The sequence below is a fragment of the Triticum dicoccoides genome, chromosome 2B (assembly GCF_002162155.2).
Source record: "Triticum dicoccoides isolate Atlit2015 ecotype Zavitan chromosome 2B, WEW_v2.0, whole genome shotgun sequence".
Classification (NCBI taxonomy): domain Eukaryota; kingdom Viridiplantae; phylum Streptophyta; class Magnoliopsida; order Poales; family Poaceae; genus Triticum; species Triticum dicoccoides.
In genome coordinates this window covers 690,958,532-690,985,462 of record NC_041383.1, presented here as the reverse complement: position 1 = coordinate 690,985,462, position 26,931 = coordinate 690,958,532, and the positions used below count along the sequence as shown (strand labels likewise).

The following is a 26,931-nucleotide window of genomic DNA, read 5'->3' as shown; positions in this document are numbered from 1 at the left end:
GTAGTAAAATGTATTCTTGTGGTTCTTGTTTTCTTTGGTCTTGCTTTTCTAGTCAAAATTATTGTTGGAGTTCGTGCAAAATGGAGGTCCGTTTGGGGTCGTGTGTTGTAGTTGGCCTTACAAGTGGGACCGCGGTTAAGGAAACCGACTATCAGCAAACCCCCACCTCGCCCGCCGCGCGATGGCTGAGTTAGAGAAATGATGAGGTTGAAGATATTGCTCTAGCACGGACTCCAAGAAATATAGTGTCAGATGGAAGTCGTGCTGGCGGCGTGTGCCGTACTCCTGGACGTGAATGCTTGTTCTGGCCCATGCCACCCTACTACTCCTACTACTTACTATATAGTACTACTAGTATCGAGGATTTGAGGTGCTGGTTACGTAGTAGAGTACAATATGGCTACAGTAAAAACACCCGCACAACGCGCGAAGCATGTGAAGCTAGTACAAATAGTGTACTACTATTGTTGATTGGCCTCATCCGATAACCTGTTGCAATGCACATACAATTATGTATTAAGAAAATATTTTTTTGCCTCGTCGCACCACTCACTCACAGAAACGACTCGAAAGTCATTCATAAATTTAGTAAGTTTATCACAGGCATATCATTTTATTACATACAACAGGTCATCAACCCACATCGACAACGAGGATACATTATAAATACTAAAGTTTTCACCACACAACAAATAACAAACAATGAAATGAACTTCAACTCAACCATTCCTCAGCGTTGGAAACACTTGCTTTGAACCACAAGTGATTCTCTGGGACGGGCCATCCATTGTCGATCTGGAGACCAACGCAGGACTGATCATCCAGGCTGAAGCGGCCTACTATATCAGTACCAGGGTAGGGAACCACCCAAATGTCCGAGGTATAGACACAGTTGCTTCTCATAAATGGTAGTAACATTGTGTCAACAGCAGTTGGATCGCCTTTCACCATCATTGGATAGTTTTGTCCAAGGAAGAGTGAGTTTTCTCCAAGACTATCAATTCTGTACCAGGGAGAAGGACTTGGCACTAGCACACTAGTATCCATCCTGAATACCATGCAACGGGTGTTGGAATAGGTCCGGAGAGTGCAACCATGGGAGACTACACCTGCTTCCTTAGCAGTAACATCATTAGTGGGTTGTATACACACGAGAAGAGGTGATCCATCGGAATTAGTTGCCAAGCGCCAAATAGTATATGGGCGCTGCTCGTCCTCATGCTCGTGATCATCACCATCGTCATCTCCCCCTTGGTTATAAAAATCTTCAAGTATAGGTGGTGGAATGTTCGCAGGACCTAAGAAACACAAGAAGAAGGTTAATTAGTAAAGGGAAACTTGCTAACCCGCATGCATGTGGATGAAACAATTATAATTACGGTGGAAGACAAACATACCGAAACAACGACTCCATGCAAAAACAGTGCCACGAGTGGTGGCAGCAAACACAAGGCCCTCGTATTCAATTGCATCACAGTACTCATCCGTGTACATAAACTAATTTTTGAGCAATATCCATCGAGTCAAACCAGCAAGGACGGCAACAAGCTTGTCGAAGATAGCAACAACTTCATAGTTGTTGTAATTCCAATAGCGGTTGGGAACTCGATAAATTGCTATCTTCCGTAGAAGACAGTCACCATGATTGTATTTGAACGTGCGTACAATACCGGTGTGCTCAACCTATGGGCAGTCTGCTGAGATTTTTGGAAGTGGAACCCGGTCACGAGTGTACACATTCACAAGTTCCCACTCGCAGTTGGACCCAACGTAAACAACCCAATCTCCATTTGCGCCTGCCCAAGCCTTGCCCTCAAGCGATGGCATCTTAACATCATACGTATCATTATCAAGCGGCGTCAACTTGCACAGGGCGAGGCCTCCGTCGTGACGGCGCCAGTCATTAGGGTCACGGCGAAGAAGATAGGGGAGATCAAACCGCTCCTTGACTCTTGGGTTCCTTGTAATGATGTTATTAGTTGAGTCAAGAATGGGCTTGAACGAACCTGCCATGCTAGCCGAGGTGATGACGTCGCACCGATCAATGAGTTCCTCCACCACGTCATCTTTCAGATCGGGGCAAGAATAACGGGGTCGTTTCCGTCCTGTTCCCTCCATGGAGAAGATGATCAAACAATGGCAGAAGAAAGGGTGAACGGCTGAAGGAAAATGGAGGAGGGAGAGGAAGAGCGTGCGACAGCAGTTCCAAATCGAGAGGGAAAGGCGAAGAGTCGGTGGGCGGTTGCCAGTTTGCCACGGTTCACGAAGGGGCGCCCCGGCCTACACGTCGGTTCGGAAATACTCCTACTACTCGCGGTCGTCTCATTGATATGTTGGAACGGGACCACATGTCAACGAAACATGGTGTGTAATTTCTTGTGCAAAATGTGATCTGGCCGCATTGGCCCGAGGTGCCGCATTAGTTATCGACCTTTATTTTTTTAATGGCGTGGCGTTCAGTTTTGAAGCATGACTAACTGGTACTATACGCAGAGAAAATATAAACTACTCTACCACTACTCCACCTCTAGTACTAGTAGTATAAAAAAGATATATAGGCTGGAGCTTCGGCGCTTTCTTGCCAAGGGCTGCCCACTTGCTTCTCACACTACCACCCTCTCTCCAGATCTAAAAAGACGGCCCCTCTCTCCCTCCTCATCGGTGGTCACAGATCCGCCGGGGAAGAAAAGGACGTGCAGTGTTGACGCACTCGTCATCGGCGAGCGAGGTCACGCACTGACGACAAGGCCGTCCTCTCAGACCTAGTGCACGTGCTGGATGGCCTCCGTCACCAAGCTCGCTGCCGTAGTGTGTGCGGAGGACGACGACCGCGAGCGAAGCCACTTCCCGCCGACCCTCAGGTATGCTACCTCTTTTCAAACCATACCCTTGTTCTATTGCCCCATCTGGCACGTCGTTGCATGTGGATCTTTTTCCACTCCACCATCTTCCCAATTTGCTATCCTCTGCTCTGCTCGCCACGCAGACGAAAACCATAATTTGCACTATTAAAGGAAACCCTACTTCATGCAGACTAATCCATGTTTGGGTTGAATAAGGAAAGGAAGGGAGACTGTACTGTCCAAGAGAGTAGGCATCGAACCCGCATCTAGGTTGAAAAGGGGAAAATCAGTAGCTAAGGAATGAGTCTCGTGTCTCTTGGTTTAAGAAGGGTAGAAAGGCACGACAACGCAATAGAGAATGACCAGGTCGATCGGTTTGTTGTCCTCACATAGGAAAAAGGTGGCTAAAGAGAACAAAAATGGGAGGTAATCCACATATGCTGCCTGGATATTTGTTGCTCTGGGCAACCATACCTCCCTTACCACTCTGCGTCCGTGGAGGTACATCATATTGGTGCACCCACTGTCCGAATGGGCCTCCCATGCTCTTGTTGCCACTTTTTTTGCTGTTAGTATAACGCTAGCAGTCAAGTCAAGCAATGCTAGTACTGCTAAAGTGAAGCCACATTTAACTAATGCCGCTCTCAGTCTAATGCCACCGATAAATTTAAGCAATGCCTTTTAATGTCACTGGATTATTTCAGGGTTAGCTGTTGATTGTGGATGTATTGTTACTTTTACATTTTGTCTAATGCCACTAGTATACCAATGCTGAAACTTGTTACCTTTACATTTTGTATTGTTAATTCTTATAGAAACCTTCCAGTGCTAGAGTTTATTGAAATTTGTTCAGTAAAACCATTGTACTGTACCCTGTAATAAACTAACTACTCTACTATTGCACTAGCCACTGGATTAGTGTATATTTGTAGTATTCGAATGGTGTAGAGTTCACTCAAATTATCCCGGTAAAGCTAGTCACACCTTTGTTAAAATTAATGTTCATTATGTTATCGGAGGAGGTCTGTATGTTTGTCTCTAATGCCTGTCGACTACATACCTAACATCATGATGTAATGTTAAGTCATTTCCTTTTGTACAGTGTCACTGAATTGTCAAGGCGGTGATGGCATTTTATTTTAGTAGAACTACACAAAATTTGCTTAAAAGAAGAGGAAAGGTCAGGAATGGCTCAGTTTTTCAGAAAAAACTATGTATGCCTTCCTGACATCAGCCGATGTTGCTTTATTTATTCCTTCAAACAGGTTGTTAGAAACAGTCTTGCTACCTTTTCCTATTAAGAAATTGGAATGCTTATATTTGTGAGTCTATGCTTCAACTAGTGCCACTTTTATAGTAATCACACTTTAAATATCTATGCAAACAGGGATGCTCGATTTTAGTGGAGCTGCACAAAAAGTCCAACTGGTTCAACATTAGGAGCATGTTTTTTTCCAAACCTTTATATCCAATTGATGGGACTATGAGCTGTTCATTACGAAGGTACATGGTTTGCTACTATCTTGCTACTCTTTTTGTACTGTCATTAGATAGTAATACTAGTGGTTTGCTAGCTGCTTGATATGTTACTAGCTGCTTGATATTTGTGCAGATAGAGATGTCTGCCCATTGCTATTTGGCAAACAAACAAAGTGTCCGCAATTTTGGTTGAACTGCACAAGAGAATAGTATAGTCACTGCATGAAGTGCCATATGAAAATAGACATAAAGATTGGATAGTCACTTCACGGACTGCAGAAAAGTAGTATTGTACTATTTACTGGCCAACAGTTGGTGCTTCATTGCTTTGGTCTGATTATACAATGGGCATAATTTTGCCTAAGTTAAAGTTTGTATCCCGAAAATAGTCTCACGCTATGATCGAGAGAAGACCAAATCATATTGCAGTGGATGTTCCTCCATCATGTGTGGTTCATTCTCATGGTTCCAGCTGTTGGTGAAACCACTTACATTTGCAAGAGTAATTGTAGACTTCACAAACAAATTTGTCTTTCAGTCTGTACTGAATGTTGGCCAATAGAAGCATCCATGTTAGTAGGAAAAACAGATGTTTTTTCTAGATCTTTGCTTTTGGAGCTACATATTTGTATATGATCTGTGAATCATTTAGATGCATTAACATGTTGATCTTATGTATGGGAATCGTACTAGTTAGTTTTAGTTGCGACGCAAGATCCGAAGTGGCTGATCTTTGCTTTTGGAGCTACATATTTGTATATGATCTGTCAATCATTGAGATGCATTAACAGTTAATTATTTATGTTCGCTCAGTGTTTACAAGTTACTGATAGATCACTAGCTAGCCTACAAATACACTCCTGGCAGTTTTATTTGCGACGCAAGATGCGAAGTGGCAGTTTTTTGAATAAAAATTCCTACCTCTGAAGAAACTGACAAGCTACACTATCGATCCTACATGGATAAAAATGCCTACCTCTGAAGAAACTGACAAGCTACACTAGTGATCCTACATGGATAAATAGCGGATCACGCACATACTACCTCCTTTCCGGTTTGCAGGGCTCAATTCAAGAAACGACCTACTCGATCCTACACGAATAAATAGCGGATCACGCATGTACTAGTACCTCCTTTCCGGTTTGCAGGGCTTAATTCAAACCTCTCACCAACCAAGGTTTATTAGTCCCGTGAGAAAAGCACGTACTAGTACTCCCTCCGTCTGGGTTTAGTAGTCCCGTGAGCAAAGCAGCAAGACCAAGGCATGGCAATAATTAACGGCATGCAAAAGTTTAAGCCTAATTAATTCCAATGATTTAAGTGGATGCATGCATGCCCTCGGCTGCGACTCGTTGCATGCTGCTTCGCGTACTGCCTGCTAGCGATTCTGAGTGCCTGCATGCAGCCGGCCGTAATTAAGGCAGCTAACTGATACAAAAAAAGACACTTTAATTGTTGCGGGCTTTTTAAATCCGTGGAATCATTATTGACAAGGAGGGAGATGATTCGAGTGCACTTGTTTGACCGCCATGCTGGTGTGCCACCTAGACGGGACCGGACGACACAGTCATAATTTCAATTTCCCTAGTTTTCCAGGGCAAGCTGGCGCGCTAAGCCATTATGCATTGAATTCCAATGACCATCGCGCTACCTCCCCCCCTATAAGTACTGTTTCTCGGCCTTCTCCGGTGCCACCGCGACCCAACTCGCCATATCCTCATAAGCCCCCACCGAGCCGACGTCGCTCGCCACGTCCGCCATGCCCCCGCCCGTCCGTGGTAGGCGACGCCAGAGGCGGTCACCGCCGGAACTAGTGTTCGGTTTTTCACCGGAAGGCAGACGGAGGGAGGAGGCATTCTATCTGTCTTTAGATGGAAATGCGCAGATCGAGGAGTTGCTGGAGCGCGACCGCATGGCGGAGGAGCAGGAGTTGTTGGAGCGCAGCCGCCTGGCGGAGGAGCAGCGTATCGCCGATTTGTGCCGCCAGCGGGACATGGAGCAGCAGCGCACCGACGCTCTGAGTCGCGAGCAGAGCGCCCGCAACTAGGCCGACTACGTGGAGGCCGGCGCCCGGCAAATAGCCCTGGAGGCTGTCGGGCACGCACACGTTCGTGATGCCGATTTTTACTACCAGCTCGTCAAGTGGGTTTCCCGCTTGGAAGCCAAAGCTTCGGTGGACCACACCGGCATGGAAAGGGCCAACGCGCGTGAGCAACGCACCCTATCGCACCTCTGGCAATCCGAGGCGAGGCGCAGGACGCCGGTGCCGGCGTTTAGCGTGTACCACAGATGGCGGCCGACATCGTCTAGTTAGCTAAGAGTAAGTTAGTACTTGTCTAGTGGGAGTAGATAGTTAACTTGGCTATGATGGTTGTCAACATGGAAGTTCAGTACTCTATATGTGGATCAGACCTGTTACTTTGCTCTGAATGTTGAACTTTCCGTTTGAACGTATGGAATGGGTTGTTATTTTTTAAAATGGGTTGTATTTGTCCTCCACGGGTTTAGAGGCTGACTTGTGGGCCTAGCAAGTTGACGCATACACAATCAGGAGATGATTGTACGTGGAGAGGATGACAGCAGGGACCCGCCAAGATCATGGCAGTACGCAAGTAAGTGCCTCATTATTTCAAGCCAATAAAAAAATGGCTCCTAGTGGATTTCTGACATCTGGGTCCCATGCCATTGTCAACGTAGTCAATAAACGAGAGAATTGCACAACGAGCGGCTGACACCAGGGACCCAGCAGCTCCCCCATTTATTTTTGTTTTGGGTTAATTTGATAAATGCCTCTGAGAAATGCCACTGCAATTTCCAAACTTTGAAAAATGCCATTTCATGCCATTTCTAGTGGCATTTTTCGAAGTCTGGAGTGGCGTTTTTCAAAGTTTGCAAACTGCAGTGGCGTTTTTCAAAGTTTGCAAAAACTATAGTGACATTTTTCAAAGTTTGGAAATTGTAGTGGCATTTTTATGAATCGCCATAATTGGAGTGGCATTTATCTAATTTGTTTTTGAGACGAAAGCAGGGTGGCAACTGGGCTGTGCGGGACACTCTGGCCTGTCTAGACAGCCTTTTCTTTTATGTTTACCACAGACCATCCCAGTAGTTTTTTCTTTTTTCTGAAAATGGCTAGCCCAGTCTTTTTGTGATATGTCAAGTAAGTCGCTTTATCAGGCCTGTTGGGCTGCAAATCTTTCAAGACGAGGAGAGCTTCATTCGGCTGGCCGAGAAAATGGCCTATCAGTAATGAGAAATGGGTTGTACATTTTTAAAACACATCAAACCGGCAATTAGTTTCAAATATCTTTTTTTCATTTCGAGATTTTAAATTGCATTGATTTTTATGCGTGGACAATTTATTGGATTTTATATTGATATACATTTATTTTTAAAATCAGTCCAAATGTGACTCGAAATTTCGGGATTAAAAACAGTTCAGACCGCACCGACATATGCAAAATTTTGTATAATTTTTTAACCGTGGCCACAATATGGGCTGTAATGCTAAAAAAAAGAATATGGGCTCCAAAAAACCCGTAAGAATCAGCAAATGGGCTGTAAACTATTTGAAATAATGGCAGATGGGTTGTATGCTATTTTCCACAGATTTGAGGCTTCCCACAGATGGCATGTATACTGTTGGATGTCCAATCAACGGCCGTCGTGCTTCTTCAATCTCTGCTCTTCCTGCTGCAGCCGCTCAAACAAGCGCTGGCAAGACTGTCTGCTCCCTCCTCCACGCGGCCGGCTGTGCTGCCGCGCAGGCCTCACTGCCCCATCGTACTCCCATCATGGGCCTAGCCATCCCTCTACTCACCCACAGTCCCACACCTGCTGTTATTCTCCGGCGACGGCAGACGAACCAGTAAACCCTCGTACAGTCGTACTCCACTCCACGTGGGAAACAACTGCCGAGTCTTCCCTGCCTCCGTGTCGTTCCCTTCCTAGGCCTCGCTGTCATCCACCGCTCTGGTGCTCTATGCGTGGCGTGGTCAACGTGGTAAATGAATGACATGCATCTGAAGTGGACTGTACGTGGAGAGGCTGACAGCTGGGTCCACGGCCGCACGCAAGGAAATGCCTCCTTATTACACGCAAAATAATGATTCCTCCACCTGACATCTGGGACCCACCAAAAGGGCCTCTGTATTTCGCGGAAAAAACGTTACCACCGCTGACAGCTTGGACCCACCAGCTATATCTTCGCACGCAAGGAAGTGCCTCCTTATTACGCCCAAAAAAAGAATACTCCCCATACGATATCCACTAAGTTTACGGGGCCTACTAAGTTGACGGGGACGAAGGGCTTTGTCAACTTAGTCAATATATGCATGATTCTAGATCGACTGGCTGTACGATGTCCATCCAACGGTCGTAGTGCTTCTTCAACCTCTGGTCTTCTTGCTCCAGCCGCCGAAAGCAGCGCCGGTCGTGCCGCCTGCTCCTGCCTCCCGTGGATGGCTATGCTGCTGCGGAGGCCTCACCGCCTCCATACTACTCCCACTGCTGGCCAGGCCATCCCTCCACTCCACTCACCCACACCCCCTGTTATTCTGCAGCGACGGCAGCGCAGCCGAACCAGTGAACCCTTGTACTCCTCTCCGCGTGGGCATCCACTGCCGCGTCTTCCCCGGCTCCGCGTTGTCCCCTTCCTAGGCCTCGTCGTCGTCCACCGCTGTGGTGCTCTCGGCGCGGCGTGGTCAATGTGGTCAATGACCGAATTCCATCGGAAGAATACTGTACGTGAAGAGGCTGACAGTTGGGTCCACGGCAGCCGCAAGGAAGTGCCTCCTTATTACACGGAAAATAATTATTCCTCCACTTGACAGCAGGGACCCACCGGACGGGCCACCAGTATTTCGCGAAAAAAACATTTGCCCCTGACTGCAGGGACCCACCCGACGGGCCACCGTATTTTGCGAAAAAAACATTCCCCCTACTGTCAGTTCGGACCGACCGGAAGTGCCTCCTTATTACGCACAAAAAAATGAATAGCCCCCCTGCTAGCTGGGACCCACCTTTGTGGGAGGCTGACTTGTGGGCCTACTAAGTTGACGGGGACGGAGGGCTTTGTCAACATAGTCAATATAAACGATTCTAGCTCCAGTGACTATACGATGTCCATCCAACGGCCGTAGTGCTTCTTCAACCTCTCATCTTCTTGCTCCAGCCGCCCAAAGCAGCGCCGGTCGTGCCGCATGCTCCTGCTTCCCGTGGCCAGATGTGCTGCCACGGAGGCCTCACCGCCCCTACTATTCCCACCGCTGTCCAGGCCCTGCGGCGACGGCAGCCTCACACCGCAGCCGAACCAGTGAACCGTCATACTCCTCTCCGCGCGGGCTTACACTGCCGTGTCTTCCCCGGCTCCCCGTCGTCCCCTTCCTAGGCCTCGCCGTCATCCACCACCCTGGTGATCTCAGCGTGGCGTGGTCAACATGGTCAAGGAACGACTTCCATCAGACGTGGAGTGTATGTGGAGAGGCTGACAGCTGGGTCCATGGCCGCAGCAAGGAAGTGCCTCCTTATTACGCGGAAAATCATTATTCCTCCACCTGATAGCGGGGACCCACCGGACGGGCCACCGTATTTTGCGAAAAAAACGTTTCCCCCTGACTGCTGGGACCCAACAGCTGCACCTTCGCACGCAAGGAAGTGCGTCCGGGCAAAAAAAAAATGATTCGCCCCCTGACTGCTGGGACCCACCAGCTACATCTTCGCACGCAAGGAAGTGCGTCCGGGCAAAAAAAACGATTCACCCCCTGACTGCTGGGACGCACCAGCTACATCTTCGCACGCAAGGAAGTGCATCCAGGCAAAAAAAAAAACGATTCGCCTCCCTGACTGCTGGGACCCACCAGCTACATCTTCGCAGGCAAGGAAGTGTCTGACAGTCGAGACCCACCTGGTCGAAGCGTACGTAGCGTTGTCATTCTGGTCGCGAACGTGTACGTACATACTGGTCGATGTAGAGGCGCGCACGTGTCATAGTAGAGGCGTGCATGTGTCGTAGTAGAGGCGCGCACGTAGCATGTACATGTACGTACAGCGGAGAGGGTGCAAGAAAGAAAATATGGCCACATACATACATACGGGCAGGGTCTCGAACGCCTACTCACTCATATGCACATGGCTGGGTCGGAACGGAGAAACAGCGTCGTCGTCGTGTTCATGGGGAGCCAACCGGCTGGGTCGGAACGGAATGCATGGTCGTGTTCATCGGGAGGGCTTGGACGGAACAGGCGATGGAAACGAGGCCTGGCGTACCACACAATGGAGGAAATGGACCTCCTACGTTCGGAACGGGGTCCTGTAGATCGAGAGGGGTGTGGCGTACCACAAAACAGAGGAAACGGACCTCCTACGGTCGAAACAGGGGTCCTGTTGATCGGGAGGGGTGTGGCGTACCGCAAAACGGACAAAACAGACTTGTGTTGGAGCGCTACGGTCGAAACGGGGGTCCTGTTCATTGGGAGGGGTGTGGCGTACCGCAAAACGGACAAAACGGACTTGTGTTGGAGCGCTACGGTCAAAATGGGGGTCCTGTTCATCGGGAGGGGTGTGGCGTACCGCAAAACGGGACTCCACGGGATACTGTTCATCTCCACCGTCGACCTCCTCCAGCCTCCACGGGCTCATGTTCATCCAGCCTCCACCGTGCGCTACTCCACCGGCTACTGTTCAACCAACCCTCCATCGTCTACTGTTCATCCAGCCCTCCACACCACGGGGTCCTGTTCAACCACCCCTCCACGGCCACCCCTCCACCATCTACTGTTCATCCAGCCCTCCACACCACGTGGTCCTGTTCATCCAGAGGCAACGCCACCGCTCACTGTTCATCCACCCCCCCCCCTCAACACTCACTATTCATCCAATCGATCGGCTTCAGTTAGCAGCAGTAGCGAAGGAATCGCTCCATCGGGTTCAGTTAACAGCCATCGATCGATCGCTCGGGTTCAGTAACGCGTAGCCTGCAGTGCAATCGCTCGGGTTCAGTTAGAGCCCAACGCCTCGCTCGGGTTCAGTTAGAGCCAACGCCTCGCACACACGCGTGTACGTGTACGAGAGAAATGCGCATCGCTCGGCCCCCGACCTCCCACCGTAACCAGCAACTCCCCGAAATTTTCCTCCCCCTTGTTTCTATCACGGTTTTTTCAGTCATGGACGGCCCAAAGAATGTCATGCAGCTGCGTCTCCGGCCCGCCCAGGACGAAAAGCCCATTTTTTGTCATGATTTTTTGTCATAGAAGTAGGAGCCCACCACATCTATGATGATACTGGGTTTTGTCACAATTATCATCATATAAGTGTCATATGTATGACAGGAAAAAATTTCGTTCGGCCCAAAATGTCACGGATGTGTCTTTTTTTGTAGTGGAACGTGCTGTTCGTGGTCCACCATGTCCTCCCATGGGTCGTGCTACTCATGCTCTAGTGCCTCCTCCCATGGGCTGTGCTGAATAGAATCCTCTGATGGGTCATGGTGCGCCACGTGTGAGTAATGCTTCGGCATCTCTTCCTATGGGTAAGACAACACAGGGACATACTAACTGCATTGAGTGGATGTCGCCTACGAGCAACGACGATGAGGTTTCAACACCTAAGGATCCGCCAAAGTCAACTACAAAAGGGAGGGCAAGGAGTAGACGCTATCATTCAGCTCTTGAACTGCACCCTAAAAGGAAAAAACAGGTGCAGCTACTGCAACTCAGATAAGCACAATGCTGCTGGTTGCCCTGCGAAGTTGGCGTGACAACTTGATGACATATAAGCAGTAGATAAAATGGAGGAAGCATCAAAAAAAATTCTGGCTTTGCACTGTTAGGACATGGATGGAACTATGAAGATCTAGCAACAAACAACTACTTTGGAAACTTCTTCTTTATGTTGTTTAAACTTAGCATCTGGCCCATTTGTATTTCATGTTAAAAAAGTCGTGTATGCTATCACTTTGCTATGTGTGAGGCTACCTATTTACCCATTTATACCTCTGTTGGCAAATTTACACATTTACGCATGCAACATAGTAAAAAGAAAAACTGTTACTATGTGTGTTGTCCTTTACCGATTGATTGTTTGATGGTTTACACAAACCGAAAAGGGTTGTGCAAGTTAATTAGTATCAATGTGCAAGTATCCTCCCTGCATGTGCAAGCGTAATATCTCCAAGTACTATGCCATGTAAAATAGAAAAAGGGAAAAGGAATAAAGTTGTATCATTCTTAGGGTTGGAAAAAACACCATCAAACAGCAGTACAAACAAACAAACAGAATGTGCAACCTGGGGGAAAAAACCCAGATGAAATTGTGCAACTGAACTTGTGCTAGGTGTGCAACTGTATGAGTACCATTGTGCTACTTTCATGCAGACCGATGGTAGCAGATAAAAGAAGGAGCAAAAACAAAACTTACTCATTGTATCGTAGAACGTCCTTCCATGGGGCTTTGTTGAGAGTAGAGTCAACCATCTTGTAGGTCATTATCCTCCTCATGCTTAGGCACTCTTTTGGTTCGTAGTTTGCCAATTGTCTCCCATTCCAAATGCTAGTATTGAACAACATGAACACACCAAATTCATTGTTGTGCAAGAAAAAAAAGGAAAAAGACATTTGTTATTCGACGTGAGTTGGGGCCATAATCATAAAAAGAAAACTAACAGCCTTGCTTTTGCAAGACCGTGTTCTTGACCATGCAACTTTGTCCCCTAAAAATGTGGAACTACCCATTGATCTATGTGCAACTGTATGGATACTTTGTGCAACTATATGACTTGGTTGGTGCCAAAAAATGTGCAACTACCCATTGATCTGTGTGCAACTGTATGAATACTTTGTGCAAGTTGATGGTTTGGGTTGGTGCAAAAAAATGTGCAACTACCCATTAATCTGTGTGCAACTGTATGCCTACTTTGTGCAACTAGATGGGTTGGAAGGAGCACTAACCAACTATAAAAAACGAAAAGAGAGGAAAATGGCGTAAATGCATGACTTACTTCCCGAGTTGCTTGGGTACATCAATGTCGACGACCTGAAAGTGACTGATGTTATGCTTTGGGTAGTGCTGCTTCCATAAACACCTCACCGCCCCGCTATAGTTGAAGCACATTGCATTAATCGGGGTTGTCGAGCTTCCTCCAAGAATCTAGCACCTCGAAACATTGATCCCTTAAGTTGATGTTAAACACCAAGTAGTGTCTACCTCCTTCTTGATCATTGGGATCAGCGAACTCGAGCACAAGGAGCATCACCTGCACATATCGACAGCACAAGAAAAAAGAAGGTAAAAAGTTGTCCAAAACTGACCAGTGAAAAGCCAAGAGCTATTATGCAACACAAAAAATTCAAAAAACACAAAGTTGTGTGGCTAGAAAAAACTGACCATATCTTGACAGTCTAGGTGATTAATCTTGTCAAATTTAGAATGTATCTCAGCAGTGTTGTATATCCCTTGCTGCAAGCGTGTCTGCATTTGAAGAAATGAGTCTTGGAAAACACACTGTAAAAAAGGAAAGGGACAAAAGGAACTTGCAATGAACAAGAAGAACAGATCTCATTAAACTTATAGCAACCCTCAGTGGCATGATGACCTTCTTTGAGTCCTTAGGTAAGTTTTCCCTGATTGTGATAAGACCAGCTTTGACAACACCATTAGATAGCCATTTGCTAGGCTTCATTGAGTCAGCCAACTCCTTTAGGCTCAGAAAGAAGCCATCATAGTTAATGATTTCAGGGTTGTTCGGAAAACAATGCGAGGGCAAAGAAAAAAGAACAAAAAATAGGATTAACTGGTTGTCGTAAAACGCATGAAGAAGTGAATAAAAAATGAGTAACTGTAGTTAAGGTGTGCAGGGCATGATGTGCCAACTGTATAACTACTATTGTGCAAGTGATGTTGAATGGAACTGCAAGTACAAAAGATGACTTTTGCAACTGCAAAAAAATTGAATTACTACTGTAGTGCTACTATTACATATGTCTATGACAAGATAATAAAAGATGTTCAACTGTATTACCATTTTTGTGCAAGAAATCAATAAACACATGAAGATGCAAACATAATAGACTGATTTACCACAAAATGCTTTAGTTTTACCTTGTTTCTATGACATTTTCTCCAGGTATATTCCTTACATAATTGAGAACTGCCGCATAAAGCATGTTCACTTGTTCATTGCAAAGTAACGTCTTTGTTTTATTGTAGTCGATGTAGGGAGACCTCTGGACAGCAGTTGGCTTGATTATCCTCCTTGTGCGTTTTTGCACTGGTGGGCCGGATGTGGTACTGCCGGACCCACTTGCACCCCCTAGAACACCTGTCACATCTGGGGTGTGAAACTCATCTGGAGAATCCGAAATGATGATATGAATTGGTGCCTTCCCAGTGATCACCTTATCTGCAGCACAAACCTCTCTCATAGTTTTTGAATCCCAATCATCTAGCTCGCTACTCTTAGATAACCCTACCTCTTGTGGTGTCACTTATGATTTGTTAGGCTCGTCCACTGTGGCAACTGGGGGGTCATCATCAAGATCCAAACCCAAGTCAAATGGTGGAGCATCGCAGAACCCATCGCCGTGATATGATCTTGCTGATGATGCTCTACGAATGGGATGCACATTGTTATTCTCTCCTTGGACATCCTTGGGTGCATCACCTGCTGACTTTGTTCGTGCAATTATGCTTGGTGGCGGTCTTGGCGGTATACACCTCGAAACAAGGTCATAAACTTGCTCTTGTGTAAGGGTATCATGTTGGTCAAGAGCATGAAAAGTAGGCGAATGTTGTTTCTGAGCCTGCACAACATTACTGACAGCTGAGGGTTCCATGGTGACTGAATGGGTTGGGGTTGGAGTTGGCACACTGACTGTTGTGGTTGGCACAGTGACTGCTTGAGTTGGCAACGCAGTCCCTGGGATTGGCACACTGACAGCTTGGGGTTCTGTGGTGACTGATGGGGGCAGGTTAGAAACAACTCCAGATGCCTCACTTCCTCTTGCTGTTGGCACAGTGGTGGTTTCGCTTTCCTTGATTGCTGGTGTACTGTGCGCAGTTGATGCTGTAGTTGGCTTATTTGCACAAACAGTTGGCTCAGCTGGAGTTGCCATATCAGTTGTTGGGGTTGCTGACTTCCTACACTGCATCCTAACAACTTTCTCTTAACTGTTTCATCCACTCTTAATAGCATGGCTTGGCAACTCTATTCCCATTTCTGCAAACTTTGTGTCCTTGGCAAAAGACACTGTTTTGTTGCTTTTTTACCAGGGAGTTTGCATGTTGTAGAGATGAGCTTGGCATCTACATGCGCAATGGTTGGCACTTGTATAACAGTGCTTGCCTTCTTGGCCTCTGGAGTTGGCACCTCTTTTCCCTTTGATTTACTTCTGTTCTTCAAATTTTTCTCTCCCATACCAGCAACCTTATCTTTTGGTTGACCCAACACCAGGTTCTTGCTAAGTATCACGAGCTTCTTGCACTTTGGGACAGTGGGTGGGCGCGGTGGGGATGCTTTCATCCACTTGCTACCACCTGATGATGAAGCATCTTCAGATGCAACACCTTCCTTCAATATCTTGTCAACCATGGTTTTTGAGCCAATCTAGTCCAAACCCTTTCCTGCCTCTTCCATTTCTTCCTCAGTGCTTTCTACTCCATTGTTTATGATTTTTTCAAAGGAATTATCCTTCTCTTTCAAGTCAAAGATTGCATGAAATTCCAGCAAATGGATGTCAAATCTGTTGGGGATTGCTGGCTCTGACCTACACAAGTCAAACAATGAGAAACCTTCCTCTGGCACAGCTGCTTTGGTTCCAACTGATTTCGGATCTTCACCCGTCTGACGCATGTCCTTTTGGATGAAAAACTGTAGAGTTACACTATCATTAATTGAGCTGCTCCAGTTGTTGTTCCCTCCATCTCCAGAAGTGTTTACCCTCTTTGGACTGCTGACACCGCCAGCTTTACCATCATGATCATCATCATCCTTCCCACTGTCACTACCTCCATCAAAGGCCCCCCTGTTATCGTCGTGTGTTTCCTCGTTGTCATCATCACTGCCCCCATGCTTTCCTTGCTCATCTCTATCAACGTTCTCGACATCATCACCTTTCCCCTTGTCTGTACCATCTTTTTGCTCTTTCTCTTCCACTTCATCATTACCGGATTCTTCATTGTCTTCATTGTTGTCAGTGTCATCATCGCTGTCATCATCATCATCATCGTTGTCACTATCATCATCGCGTTCTTCATCATCCCTTCCCTCTTGATCCTCCTCTTCTTCTTCAGAATCATCACTTTCTTCAGAATCATTGCTGCTACGTCTTGAGCTTGTGTTGGTTTTCCTTGAAGAGGAAAGGGTGATGCAACACAGTAGCGTAAGTATTTCCCTCAGGTTTTGAGAACCAAGGTATCAATCCAGTAGGAGGCTCCTCACAAGTCCCACACACCTACACAAACAAACAAGAACTCGCAACCAACACAATAAAGGGGTTGTCAATCCCTTCAAGGCCATTGCAAAAGTGAGATCTGATAGAGATAATATGATAAGATAAATATATTTTTGGTATTTTATGATATAGATTGGAAAAGTAAAGATGCAAATAAAAGTAGATTGAAATCTTATATGATAAGATATAGACCTGGGGGCCATAGGTTTCACTAGTGGCTTCTCTCAAGATAGCATAATTATTACGGTGGGTGAACAAATTACTGTCGAGCAATTGATAGAAAAGCGAATAATTATGAGATTATCTAGGCATGATCATGTATATAGGCATCACATCCGTGACATGTAGACCGACTCCTGCCTGCATCTACTACTATTACTCCACACATCGACAACAATCCAGCATGCATCTAGAGTATTAAGTTTATGAAGAACAGAGTAGCGCTTTAAGAAAGATGACATGATGTAGAGGGATAAACTCATGCAATATGATATAAACCCCATCTTTTTATCCTCAATGGCAACAATACAATACGTGCCTTGCTGCCCCTGCTGTCACTGGGAAAGGACACCGCAAGATTGAACCCAAAGCTAAGCACTTGTCCCATTACAAGAAAGATCAATCTAGTAGGCCAAACCAAACTAATAATTCGAAGAGACTTGCAAAGATAAATTAATCACACATAAAAGAATTCAGAGGAGATTCAAATATTTCTCATAGATAAACTTGATCGTAAACCCACAATTCATTGGATCTCGACAAACACACTGCAAAAAGAGTTACATCGAATAGATCTCCAAGAAGAGGAAGGAGAACTTTGCATTGAGAATCAAAGAGAGAGAAGAAGCCATCTAGCTAATAACTATGGACCCGAAGGTCTGTGGTAAACTACTCACAACTCATCGGAGAGGCCTTGGAGTTGATGTAGAGGCCCTCCGTGGTGGATTCCCCCTCCGGCGGAGCACCGGCGATGGCTCCAAGATGGGATCTCGCGAATACAGAAGGTTACCGTGGTGGAAATACTTTTTCGTGGTCGCCCCTGATGTTTTCAGGGTACATGGGTATATATAGGAGGAAGGAGTACGTCGGTGGACGAATGAGGGGCCCACGAGGGTGGGGGCGCGCCCAGCCCTAGGGGGTGCGCCCAGCCCTAGGGGGCGCGTCGGGCACCCTTGTGGCCACCTCGCTTGTTTCTTGACTTGCACTCCAAGTCCTCTGGATCATGTTTGTTCCAAAAAGACCGTTCCCGGAGGTTTCATTCGTTTGGACTCCGTTTGATATTCCTTTCCTCCGAAACACTTAAATAGGCAAAAAAACAACAATTCGGGCTGGGCCTCCGGTTAGTAGGTTAGTCCCAAAAATGATATAAAAGTGTAAAGTAAAGCCCATAAACATCCAAAATAGGTAATATAATAGCATGGAACAATAAAAAATTATAGATACGTTGGAGACGTATCAAGCATCCCCAAGCTTAATTCCTGCTCGTCCTCGAGTAGGTAAATGATAAAAACAGAATTTTTGATGTGGAATGCTACCTAGCATATTTCTCTATGTAATTTTGTTTATTGTGGCATGAATGTTCAGATCCAAATGATTCAAAATAAAACTTCATATTGACATAAGAAATAGTAATACTTCAAGCATACTAATAAAGCAATCATGTCTTCTCAAAATAGCATGGCTAAAGAAAGTTATCCCTACAAAATCATACAGTCTGGCTGTTGCTCTATCTTCATCACACAAAGTATTTAATTATGCACAACCCCGATGACAAGCCAAGCAATTGTTTCATACTTTAGTAATCTCAAACCTTTTCAATTTTCACGCAATACATGAGCGTGAGCCATGGACATAGCACTATATGTGGAATAGAATGGTGGTTGTGGAGAAGACAAAAAAGGAGAAGATAGTCTCACATCAACTAGGCGTATCAACGGGCTATGGAGATGCCCATTAATAGATATCAATGTGAGTGAGTAGGGATTGCCATGCAACGGATGCACTAGAGCTATAAATATATGAAAGCTCAACAAAAGAAACTAAGTGGGTGTACATCCAACTTGCTTGCTCACGAAGACCTAGGGCATTCTGAAGAAGCCCATCATTGGAATATACAAGCCAAGTTCTATAATGAAAAATTCCCACTAGTATATGAAAGTGACAACATAGGAGACTCTCTATCATGAAGATCATGGTGCTACTTTGAAGCACAAGTGTGGTAAAAAATGATAGTAGCATTGTCCCTTCTCTCTTTTTCTCTCATTTTTTATTTGGCCTTTTTTTTTATTTGGCCTTTCTTTCTTTTTTTATAAAGTCTGAAGTCTCATCCCGACTTGTGGGGTAATCATAGTCTCCATCATCCTTTCCTCACTGGGACAATGCTCTAATAATGGAGATCATCACACTTCACTTACAACTCAAGATTACAACTCGATACTTAGAACAAGATATGACTCTATATGGATGCCTCCGGCGGTGTACCGGGATATGCAATGAATCAAGAGTGACATGTATGAAAAATTATGAAGTGGCATTGCTACAAATACGATGTCAACTACATGATCATGCAAAGAGCAATATGACAATGATGATGTGTGTCATAATAAACGGAACGGTGGAAAGTTGCATGGCAATATATCTCAGAATGGCTATGGAAATGCCATAATAGGTAGGTATGGTGGCTGTTTTGAGGAAGGTATATGGTGGGTGTATGGTACCGGAGAAAGTTGCGTGGCACAAGAGAGGCTAGCAATGATGGAACAGTGAGAGTGCGTATAATCCATGGGCTCAACATTACTCATAAATAACTCATATACTTATTGCAAAAATCTACAAGCCATTGAACTCATATACTTATTGCAAAAATCTACAAACCATTGAAAACAAACTAGCATGACTCTAGTAGCAACGTGGGCTCAGAGAGAGACTAGTTGTAGGAGCTAAAAAGGTGCTGAAAGCAACTGCAAGCCACCCAATGAGGAACTTGTTATCAGTTGTGCCCTTCATAGATTTCATTGTCTTGGTGAATTTGGTAACCGTGGGGTGTTTGGGTGGCCCGGTGTGGTTGAACATCTCATTGAAAGCCTTAATAGAATCCTTTCCAACAATGTATTTCAGCTGCGACCCTCTGTCTGGTAAACCAAAGTTCCTGTGCACACTAGCATCACCTACTGGAATAGTTCCCCTACCTGGGAATACCAAAGCTGAACTGGCTGGGTCGTATGACTGGACTAGGAACTTCGTCAAGTCGGAAGGTAGTGTGTCTGCTAGGTTTACCAAACCTCCTAACATCTTCTCATATAAGAAAGATCTCTGAACAGGTGCCAAATCGTTGTTCACCTTCACAAATCTCCCTGGTGATCCCTAATCCTTCCAGCTTGTGAACGCCGCCGAGGAACGTTTCCTTCGTTCCCTTCAACACCAACTTCACCCACCTGAGACAAAAAAAAGGAAATGAATACAGACAAATTGTGCTCCCGCCGCGCACATACGTCTTCAACTGACCACGTAGTTGGTTGTTGTGCAACCATAGGTTGATTGTTGTGCAACTATTATACCTTATTGTGCAACTGACATGTACACTCTCTGAAATTAAAAAAACTGTCCAAAAATGTATAATGATTTTGTGTAGTTGTGTGCTCAATTGGTGCCAACTTCCAAAAATGACAATGTAGGTAATGAGATTCCAAAATCTATCATAAAAGAAAGACTAGAAAACACTAAACATCGCTTTTCAGATTTGACATGGTAGTATACAACACTTTCAAATTTGCACCACAAAAAATGTAAGCCAAAAAAATGCTGGTTAAACACAACAGCCAAGTATATGCTTTTTCATATGCGACACTGAACAGCACAGGTGCCAACTAGTACCAACATATTGTGCAACTGAAAAAAGAAAATGTACAAAAAAATGTACCTCATCAACTTCTGCACAGGTTGGGCCACCCCCATCAGATGACTTGCCTTTCCCTTTTGTTCTGGCTCGCTTTGCAGCACGGGATGCACTAGCATCCTCCACCTACAAAATAACCAAAATGATGCCTCATGTTAAAAAATCAATGAAAAAAACCCCAAAGAAAACAAAAAATAAAAAATTGAATTTCTTTTACATAAACTCAAAATTGTTCATTGCGTATTCAAAACTTACCCCTACTTCATTACCATCATCGGGGTCGGTATGTGGACACCACTGAGCAGGCCTTTTCCTGTTCCGTCGTATATACTTTGATGAAATCCTTTGCATGGCTCAACAGAAACAAAAACCAAAAAGGAAAAACAGAAAAGGAAAAAAGAGAAAAGAAAACAAGCACATCTATTCGATCATATTTGCTCGATTTTGAGCTTATAGAAAACAACCTCTTCCCCACTTCCACCGGCATCTCCCTCTTCAACCATTGTCACTTCCAAAAAAAAGATCTGGACAAAATCACTCTAATTGCACACACACAAAAATTGTAGCTCAAAAGGCACTAACAAAACTTGTTAAACAAATGCATAAAAAACCAGCATCCCACCACTAAGACATTTCAAAAAGAATCCTGTGCCAACTGGACCCTGGTTTTGCCAAACATTGACCCTAGTTCTGCCAACTCAGATATGGTAATGCCGAGTCAAAAATTCAAGAACACATATCCCAGTTGTGTCCAACTATTGAATCTAGATCTACCAGCTGGAAAACTAGTCCAATGCCAAGTATAAAACCTGCAGAACATAGATACCTGAATATGTGCAACTATTGTACCTATGACTGCTAAAAATGTGTTTATGGCAGATGATGTGTGCAACTGATGCAACTGATGTGTGCAACTGATGCACCTGACGTGTGCAACTGATGTAGCTGGAACTGCCAATTGGGTATCTGGACAAATGTTAAGTTTAAGCACGAAACTCGTTATGCAACTCCTATTTGTGCAACTGCCAACTACAAGATACTCGTTGTGCAATTGAGTAATGAAAACATTCACTCTGCAACTACTATAGTGCAGTTGCCAACTGCAAACAAATCGCTGTGCAACTGGGTATGAAAAAATCGAACGGATTCAACTGCTATGGTGAAATATCTACCAACTAAAGTACCAACTAAAATGCAACGGTACCTAGGGTTTCGATTCACTTGTGCAAGGGCTTGTGCAAAAGGGGCACGGACGCTAGATCTGCTGAGCCTCCCCCACTACAGGCACTGCGGGGCGAGTCTAGTGGGCGCGGCCTCCCCGGCTACAGACGGGGCGAGAGCGTAGCGGTCGCGACCTATGCACAACGGCGCGCGTCGACAACACAACGGCGTGCGGCGACAGCACAACGGCGTGCGGCCCAACACGTCGAGAGCGCTGCGGGAGCAAGTCTAGATGACGCGGCCTACCACGCTACAGACGCGGCGAGAGCACTGCGGTCGCGGCCTCTGCGGCTACGAGCGCGGCGGGAGCAGCACGAGCACCACTTCCCCCGCTATGGGCGCGGCCAGAGCGCAACGGGCGAGGCCTCTCCTACAACGACCGCCGCGGGAGCACTACGGGGCGCGGCAAGAGCATTACGGCCGCGTCCTCCATCTGTACGGCACGCAGCGAGATCGGTACGTCGCGCGGGGGAGAAGGAGCGAGCGGGTGAGCAGCGAGCGTACCTCAGCCGGCGACGAGCAGCGGGTGCTTCTCCCCTGCTGCGCCTCCGCCTCCTCCGCACCTTTCGACGGTGTCGACGGCGAGATCCGACGGCGAACCCCGCAACGATCGGCAAATCGGGAGGGGATGGGAATGGGAGGGGAGAGGGGAATGGAGCGGTGACGGGTGGTGGATGGAGGGGCGGAGGAAGTGGCACGAAATTCAAAACTGCCCACCGCCCACTACTTTGTCTACGTTCACTAACAGATGTACTCTTGCAGTCAATGACATGGCGGGCCCACCGGAGAGGGGGGGTGCGCGACGCCGCCTCGGCACAACCGGGCCAGGTGTGCGGGAGATGCGGCGCGCCTGAAAACCGCCCGAAAGCCAACAAAAAACCACCTGCGACGCGCGACCGCACGATCCAGCACGATCGAACGGTGCGACGCCGGCCGCTCGAGGAGCGCTGCGAGCGCACGCGCACTAATATGTATTTAGGCAGATCATTTGGTTTGGGAAGCGGCCTTAGACATTCGGCCTTCAATGGGCCACAACTGTAGAGTGTGGCCGCGCAGCCCTGCTCCTCCGACCGAGCCCCGGCCTACGCGGCAACGGGGCCTCACTCGCTAGGGCTCCCATAGATTACGTAGCGGAACGTAGCGGCTGCGCCGTCTCCTCCTCCACTCCGCTCCGCTCGCTCTATAAAAGAGCACCGCGTCCGCGGCGCCATTCCACTTCCACCACCACTACCACCACCGCCCGGCGAGAGGAGAGCAGAGGGGGAGCGAGCAACCCGCGGCGAGATGATGCAGATCTTCGTGAAGACGCCGACCGGGGAGACCATGACGCTCGAGGTCGAGAGTTGCGCGGCCGTCGACAGCGTCAAGGCCAAGATCCACGACAAGGAAGGTACGCGCCCTCCGCCTTCCGCCCATGACACCCTCCGGTCGCCTTCGCCGGCGTCGGTTGTGTTGCTCCTTTGTTCGATCGATGATCTTGCCCCGGTTCAGAGCAGATAGCTAGTCCTCCGTGACGAGCTTTTCTTGGGTTAGAAAATATCGTGGCTTCCCCGCTAGCTTATCCGGGGGTACCATAATGTTGGATTGCCTTGCAATTGACCTCGCGGTAGGGCAAATTAGCCCCCTTTTCTACGCCATCTGCCCGGATCTGAGCGGATCCTCTGTTTCTTGCTCGATTTTACAGTTTGTGGTGCTAAACTAACTGCAGACGCTGTGTTGCCTTCGATAATCACAGGTATCCAGCCGGACCAGCAGCGCCTCATCTTCGCGGGGAAGCAGCTCGACGATGGCCGCACCCTGGCCGACTACAGCATCCACAAGGAGTCCACGCTTCACCTCGCGCTGCGCCTCGTCGGCGGTGGCAAGGGCGGGGTCTACCCCAGCAGGATGGAGCCTAACCTGCGCGTGCTTGCGCTCAAGTACAGGCAGCACAGGCTTGTGTGCCGCAAGTATGTTCTATTCCTTGGACCATTTCTTTCACTATACATGGATTTGCCGCTGTTACATGCAATGCATGTCTGGATGACTATGAAATATACAAGCTTGTGAATCGAGATGTTTCTATTGTGGTCTGTTAAATGGGGGGATCATCATATCTCTGTGTGGTTAATTTGGATCCTGGAACTAGCTTATTGGCATACTTTTTTATCAAATAAGTACTAGTTGAGGTGTAGATGGTGTATTTCTTTCACTACACATCGATATATCCTGCTGTTGCGAATTGTGATGTTAGGCTGGATATAAGGTTATGATGTTAGTTCTATGTGAATTGTGATGTTTCTGCTGTGGTATCTTTGATGTGGATCGATGCATATGTACATCATATCTCTCTGCGGTTTAGATCCAGGGAACTGGCTTACTAGCATACTTTTCATCAAGTACTAGTTGAGGTGTAGATGGACTATTTCTTGCATGATTCATCAGTATGCAATTGTGTACATGTTTGATATTTGTATCTGGATGTCTATGCATGATAGAAGTTTGTGAAATGCCATGTTTCTTTTGTGAGCCGTTCAATGGGCATGCATGGATGCGTATGTAGATCATATTTATGTGTGGTTTGTGTTGAGTATTATGATTATTAGGAAAGATAGATAGCGTAGGATCTAGCTTTACTTTCATCAAGTATTAGTTGATGCCTACTCTATTAGCCTTATCACAATAAGTACTGGTCGTTCACAAGATTATATCCTAACTTGTACATGATTTTGCATTACAGGTGCTATGCACGCCTGCCCCTCAGGTCTGCCAACTGCCGCAAGAAGAAGTGCGGCCACAGCAATGACATCAGGCATAAGGAGAAGCTGCGCCCCCACTAAAGCGTTGGAAACATAACAAAGTGGCATTCTATAGCTGGATTAACTGGGAATTCAAAGTTTGGTTCGAGTCTTAGTTTCAGTTAAATGTTGCTTCTGGAATCTAGAACCCTATGCTCCTGTATCAGTTTCCCTCGTAGTACTGTCCAATTTGCTCTTGCATGAATGATGAAATCAGTTATTTGTGGTCTGCTAGCTTGAATGGATGACGAAGTCAAGTAATGCTTCCTATATTTCTGTCATGTGCGTACTATGGTTGAATCAGGTTTCTCAGGCCAGTGTTTTCTGATAATTACTTGGAAATGCAAGCTTTCGTCGTCCAAATCAAAATATGCAACTCTGCATTTGCTGCTGCTACATCTCTATCTGGTGTAGCATGAGCACTGTTGAAACATGCATGTACCCATTTTGTTAGGAAACCAAATGCCATCTGAATGCAAAACAGAGTTGCAGTACTGAAACCACATTACATTGTTGCCTTCACTGAATCCATCTATATGTAGTAGTTTCATAGATGAAATTTCCATTGTGACTCCATCGTCCACCGGATACATTTCATCCCGGGGAAGGGACCATACTCCGGTGCTGTTCATTGTTGCAGCCCCCTTGTGTCCATGGAGGGAGCTTGAGAATTAGAAAACTGCAGAGTTACAAGACATACAAAGCATGGACACCTGAACCTAAATGTAAATTGGGCAAGACTAGCTAGTTTGTGGCACTTGATTCAGAGGTCCATCGTTAGCATAAACAGCATAGCTTATAACTCTGTCTCTAGAGTAACTGCAAGGACCATGTCATGTTCAGTACTAGTATCTCAGGAATCCACATTATATAACAGCTTTTATTTATGGACTTTGAGTAGAGGTTGGAGAATCTGAGGCATCAGGGACGTGCATTTTGAGTTTGACAGTCACTGGAGAACCAATGCAATTAAGCAGTGCTGCGTCGGTAAGCCTTCTGTCGCCAAAAGGATGCCAATGTGAGAACGAAGTAGATGCACGCTTAAGAAACAGAAGAAAACAGAAATAGGTCTTGCTTCGGTACACCCCACTTCAGAATTTTGAAAAGGGTAAATTCATCAATAATATTTGTTAACAACATTTTCTAGAGAAATACCATGTACATTGCAGAGTACAAGGCCTATATTCACCTGATATAGTCGCCAAATCGCCCACCTATGCCCTACATAGCCGAGACCCATTTGCATTGCCTTCTATTTTTTATGTTTATTTTCCATTTTTATATTTATTATTATGATGATTATCATCATTTTTCTTTTTTATAATAAATATAAGTGTTTTTTAAAAAATAAAAAAACAATTTTTAAACACATTAACACTTTATAAAAGTAAATAAACATTTAATGAAAATTTCATTAAAATTTGTTAACACTTTTAGAAGTTACATGAATATTTTTTAAGAGGTGTCGACATATTTTTAAGTTGGAATCTTTTTAAGTACATGAATATATTTTGGAATGGATGACCATTTTTTAAAGAACACAAGAAAATTAACTTACATGAATTATTTTTGAAATTTTGTGAACACAACCTGTAGAAATGAACTTTTTTAGAAGTACATGAATATTTAATTTAATTTATTATATTATTAAATTAGTTCTAATATATATTAGTTTAAGCGAAATCACTAGTTAAGGGGATAAAGGGGTACTTTTCAAATGTTACTGCCAAACATCCCTGTTGGCGAGCACCACTTGTCGCCACCACGGAGTTTGGTGTTTTTTCATGCCACAAAGAAGATGGGAAGATGTTGTGTCGCTTTGTTTGATGAGATCTATTTTCTAAAAAAAAATCTTGTCTATCGAGCGCTCAATTTACAAACTTTTTTCACGGTTGTATTACTTTCATTGAGCTATTTAAAACTAGACCCCGTGTTGATGATTTCAATGATATTTTTTCAAACGCAATTTGTATTCTGGAAAATAAAATAAAAAGTCCACGTGGAAATATAGGTGTACTTGTTACTCTCAGAAAGTGTGTTATGTCGCCAAAACACACATATGGTTCCGCGCGAAGCGGGCAACTTCACCATGCAGCTTACCTTTACAGCGCACACAGTCATGCGCCTCACACGGGGAACATGTCGTCCACATGTATATATTTTGACATATTAAAGTACATGAGAAAAAAACGTGCAGTAAGAAAAAAAACATTGAAGCACTTCACTTGCTTCACTTTGTGCGCTCGATGGCAAGCCACCACGCGACACAC

General features: G+C 45.7%; 1 protein-coding gene across 1 annotated transcript; it reads left to right on the top strand.

Annotated features, from left to right (window-relative positions):
- The first annotated feature begins 22,116 nt into the window (after positions 1 to 22,116).
- LOC119361154 lies at positions 22,117 to 24,928 on the top strand. The gene is made up of 4 exons (XM_037626503.1): positions 22,117 to 22,456; positions 23,026 to 23,274; positions 23,620 to 23,833; positions 24,604 to 24,928. Exons 1-4 carry the CDS (start codon positions 22,117 to 22,119, stop codon positions 24,701 to 24,703), a joined length of 903 nt encoding a protein of 300 aa, XP_037482400.1. The 3' UTR covers positions 24,704 to 24,928.
- The last annotated feature ends 2,003 nt before the right edge of the window (positions 24,929 to 26,931 follow it).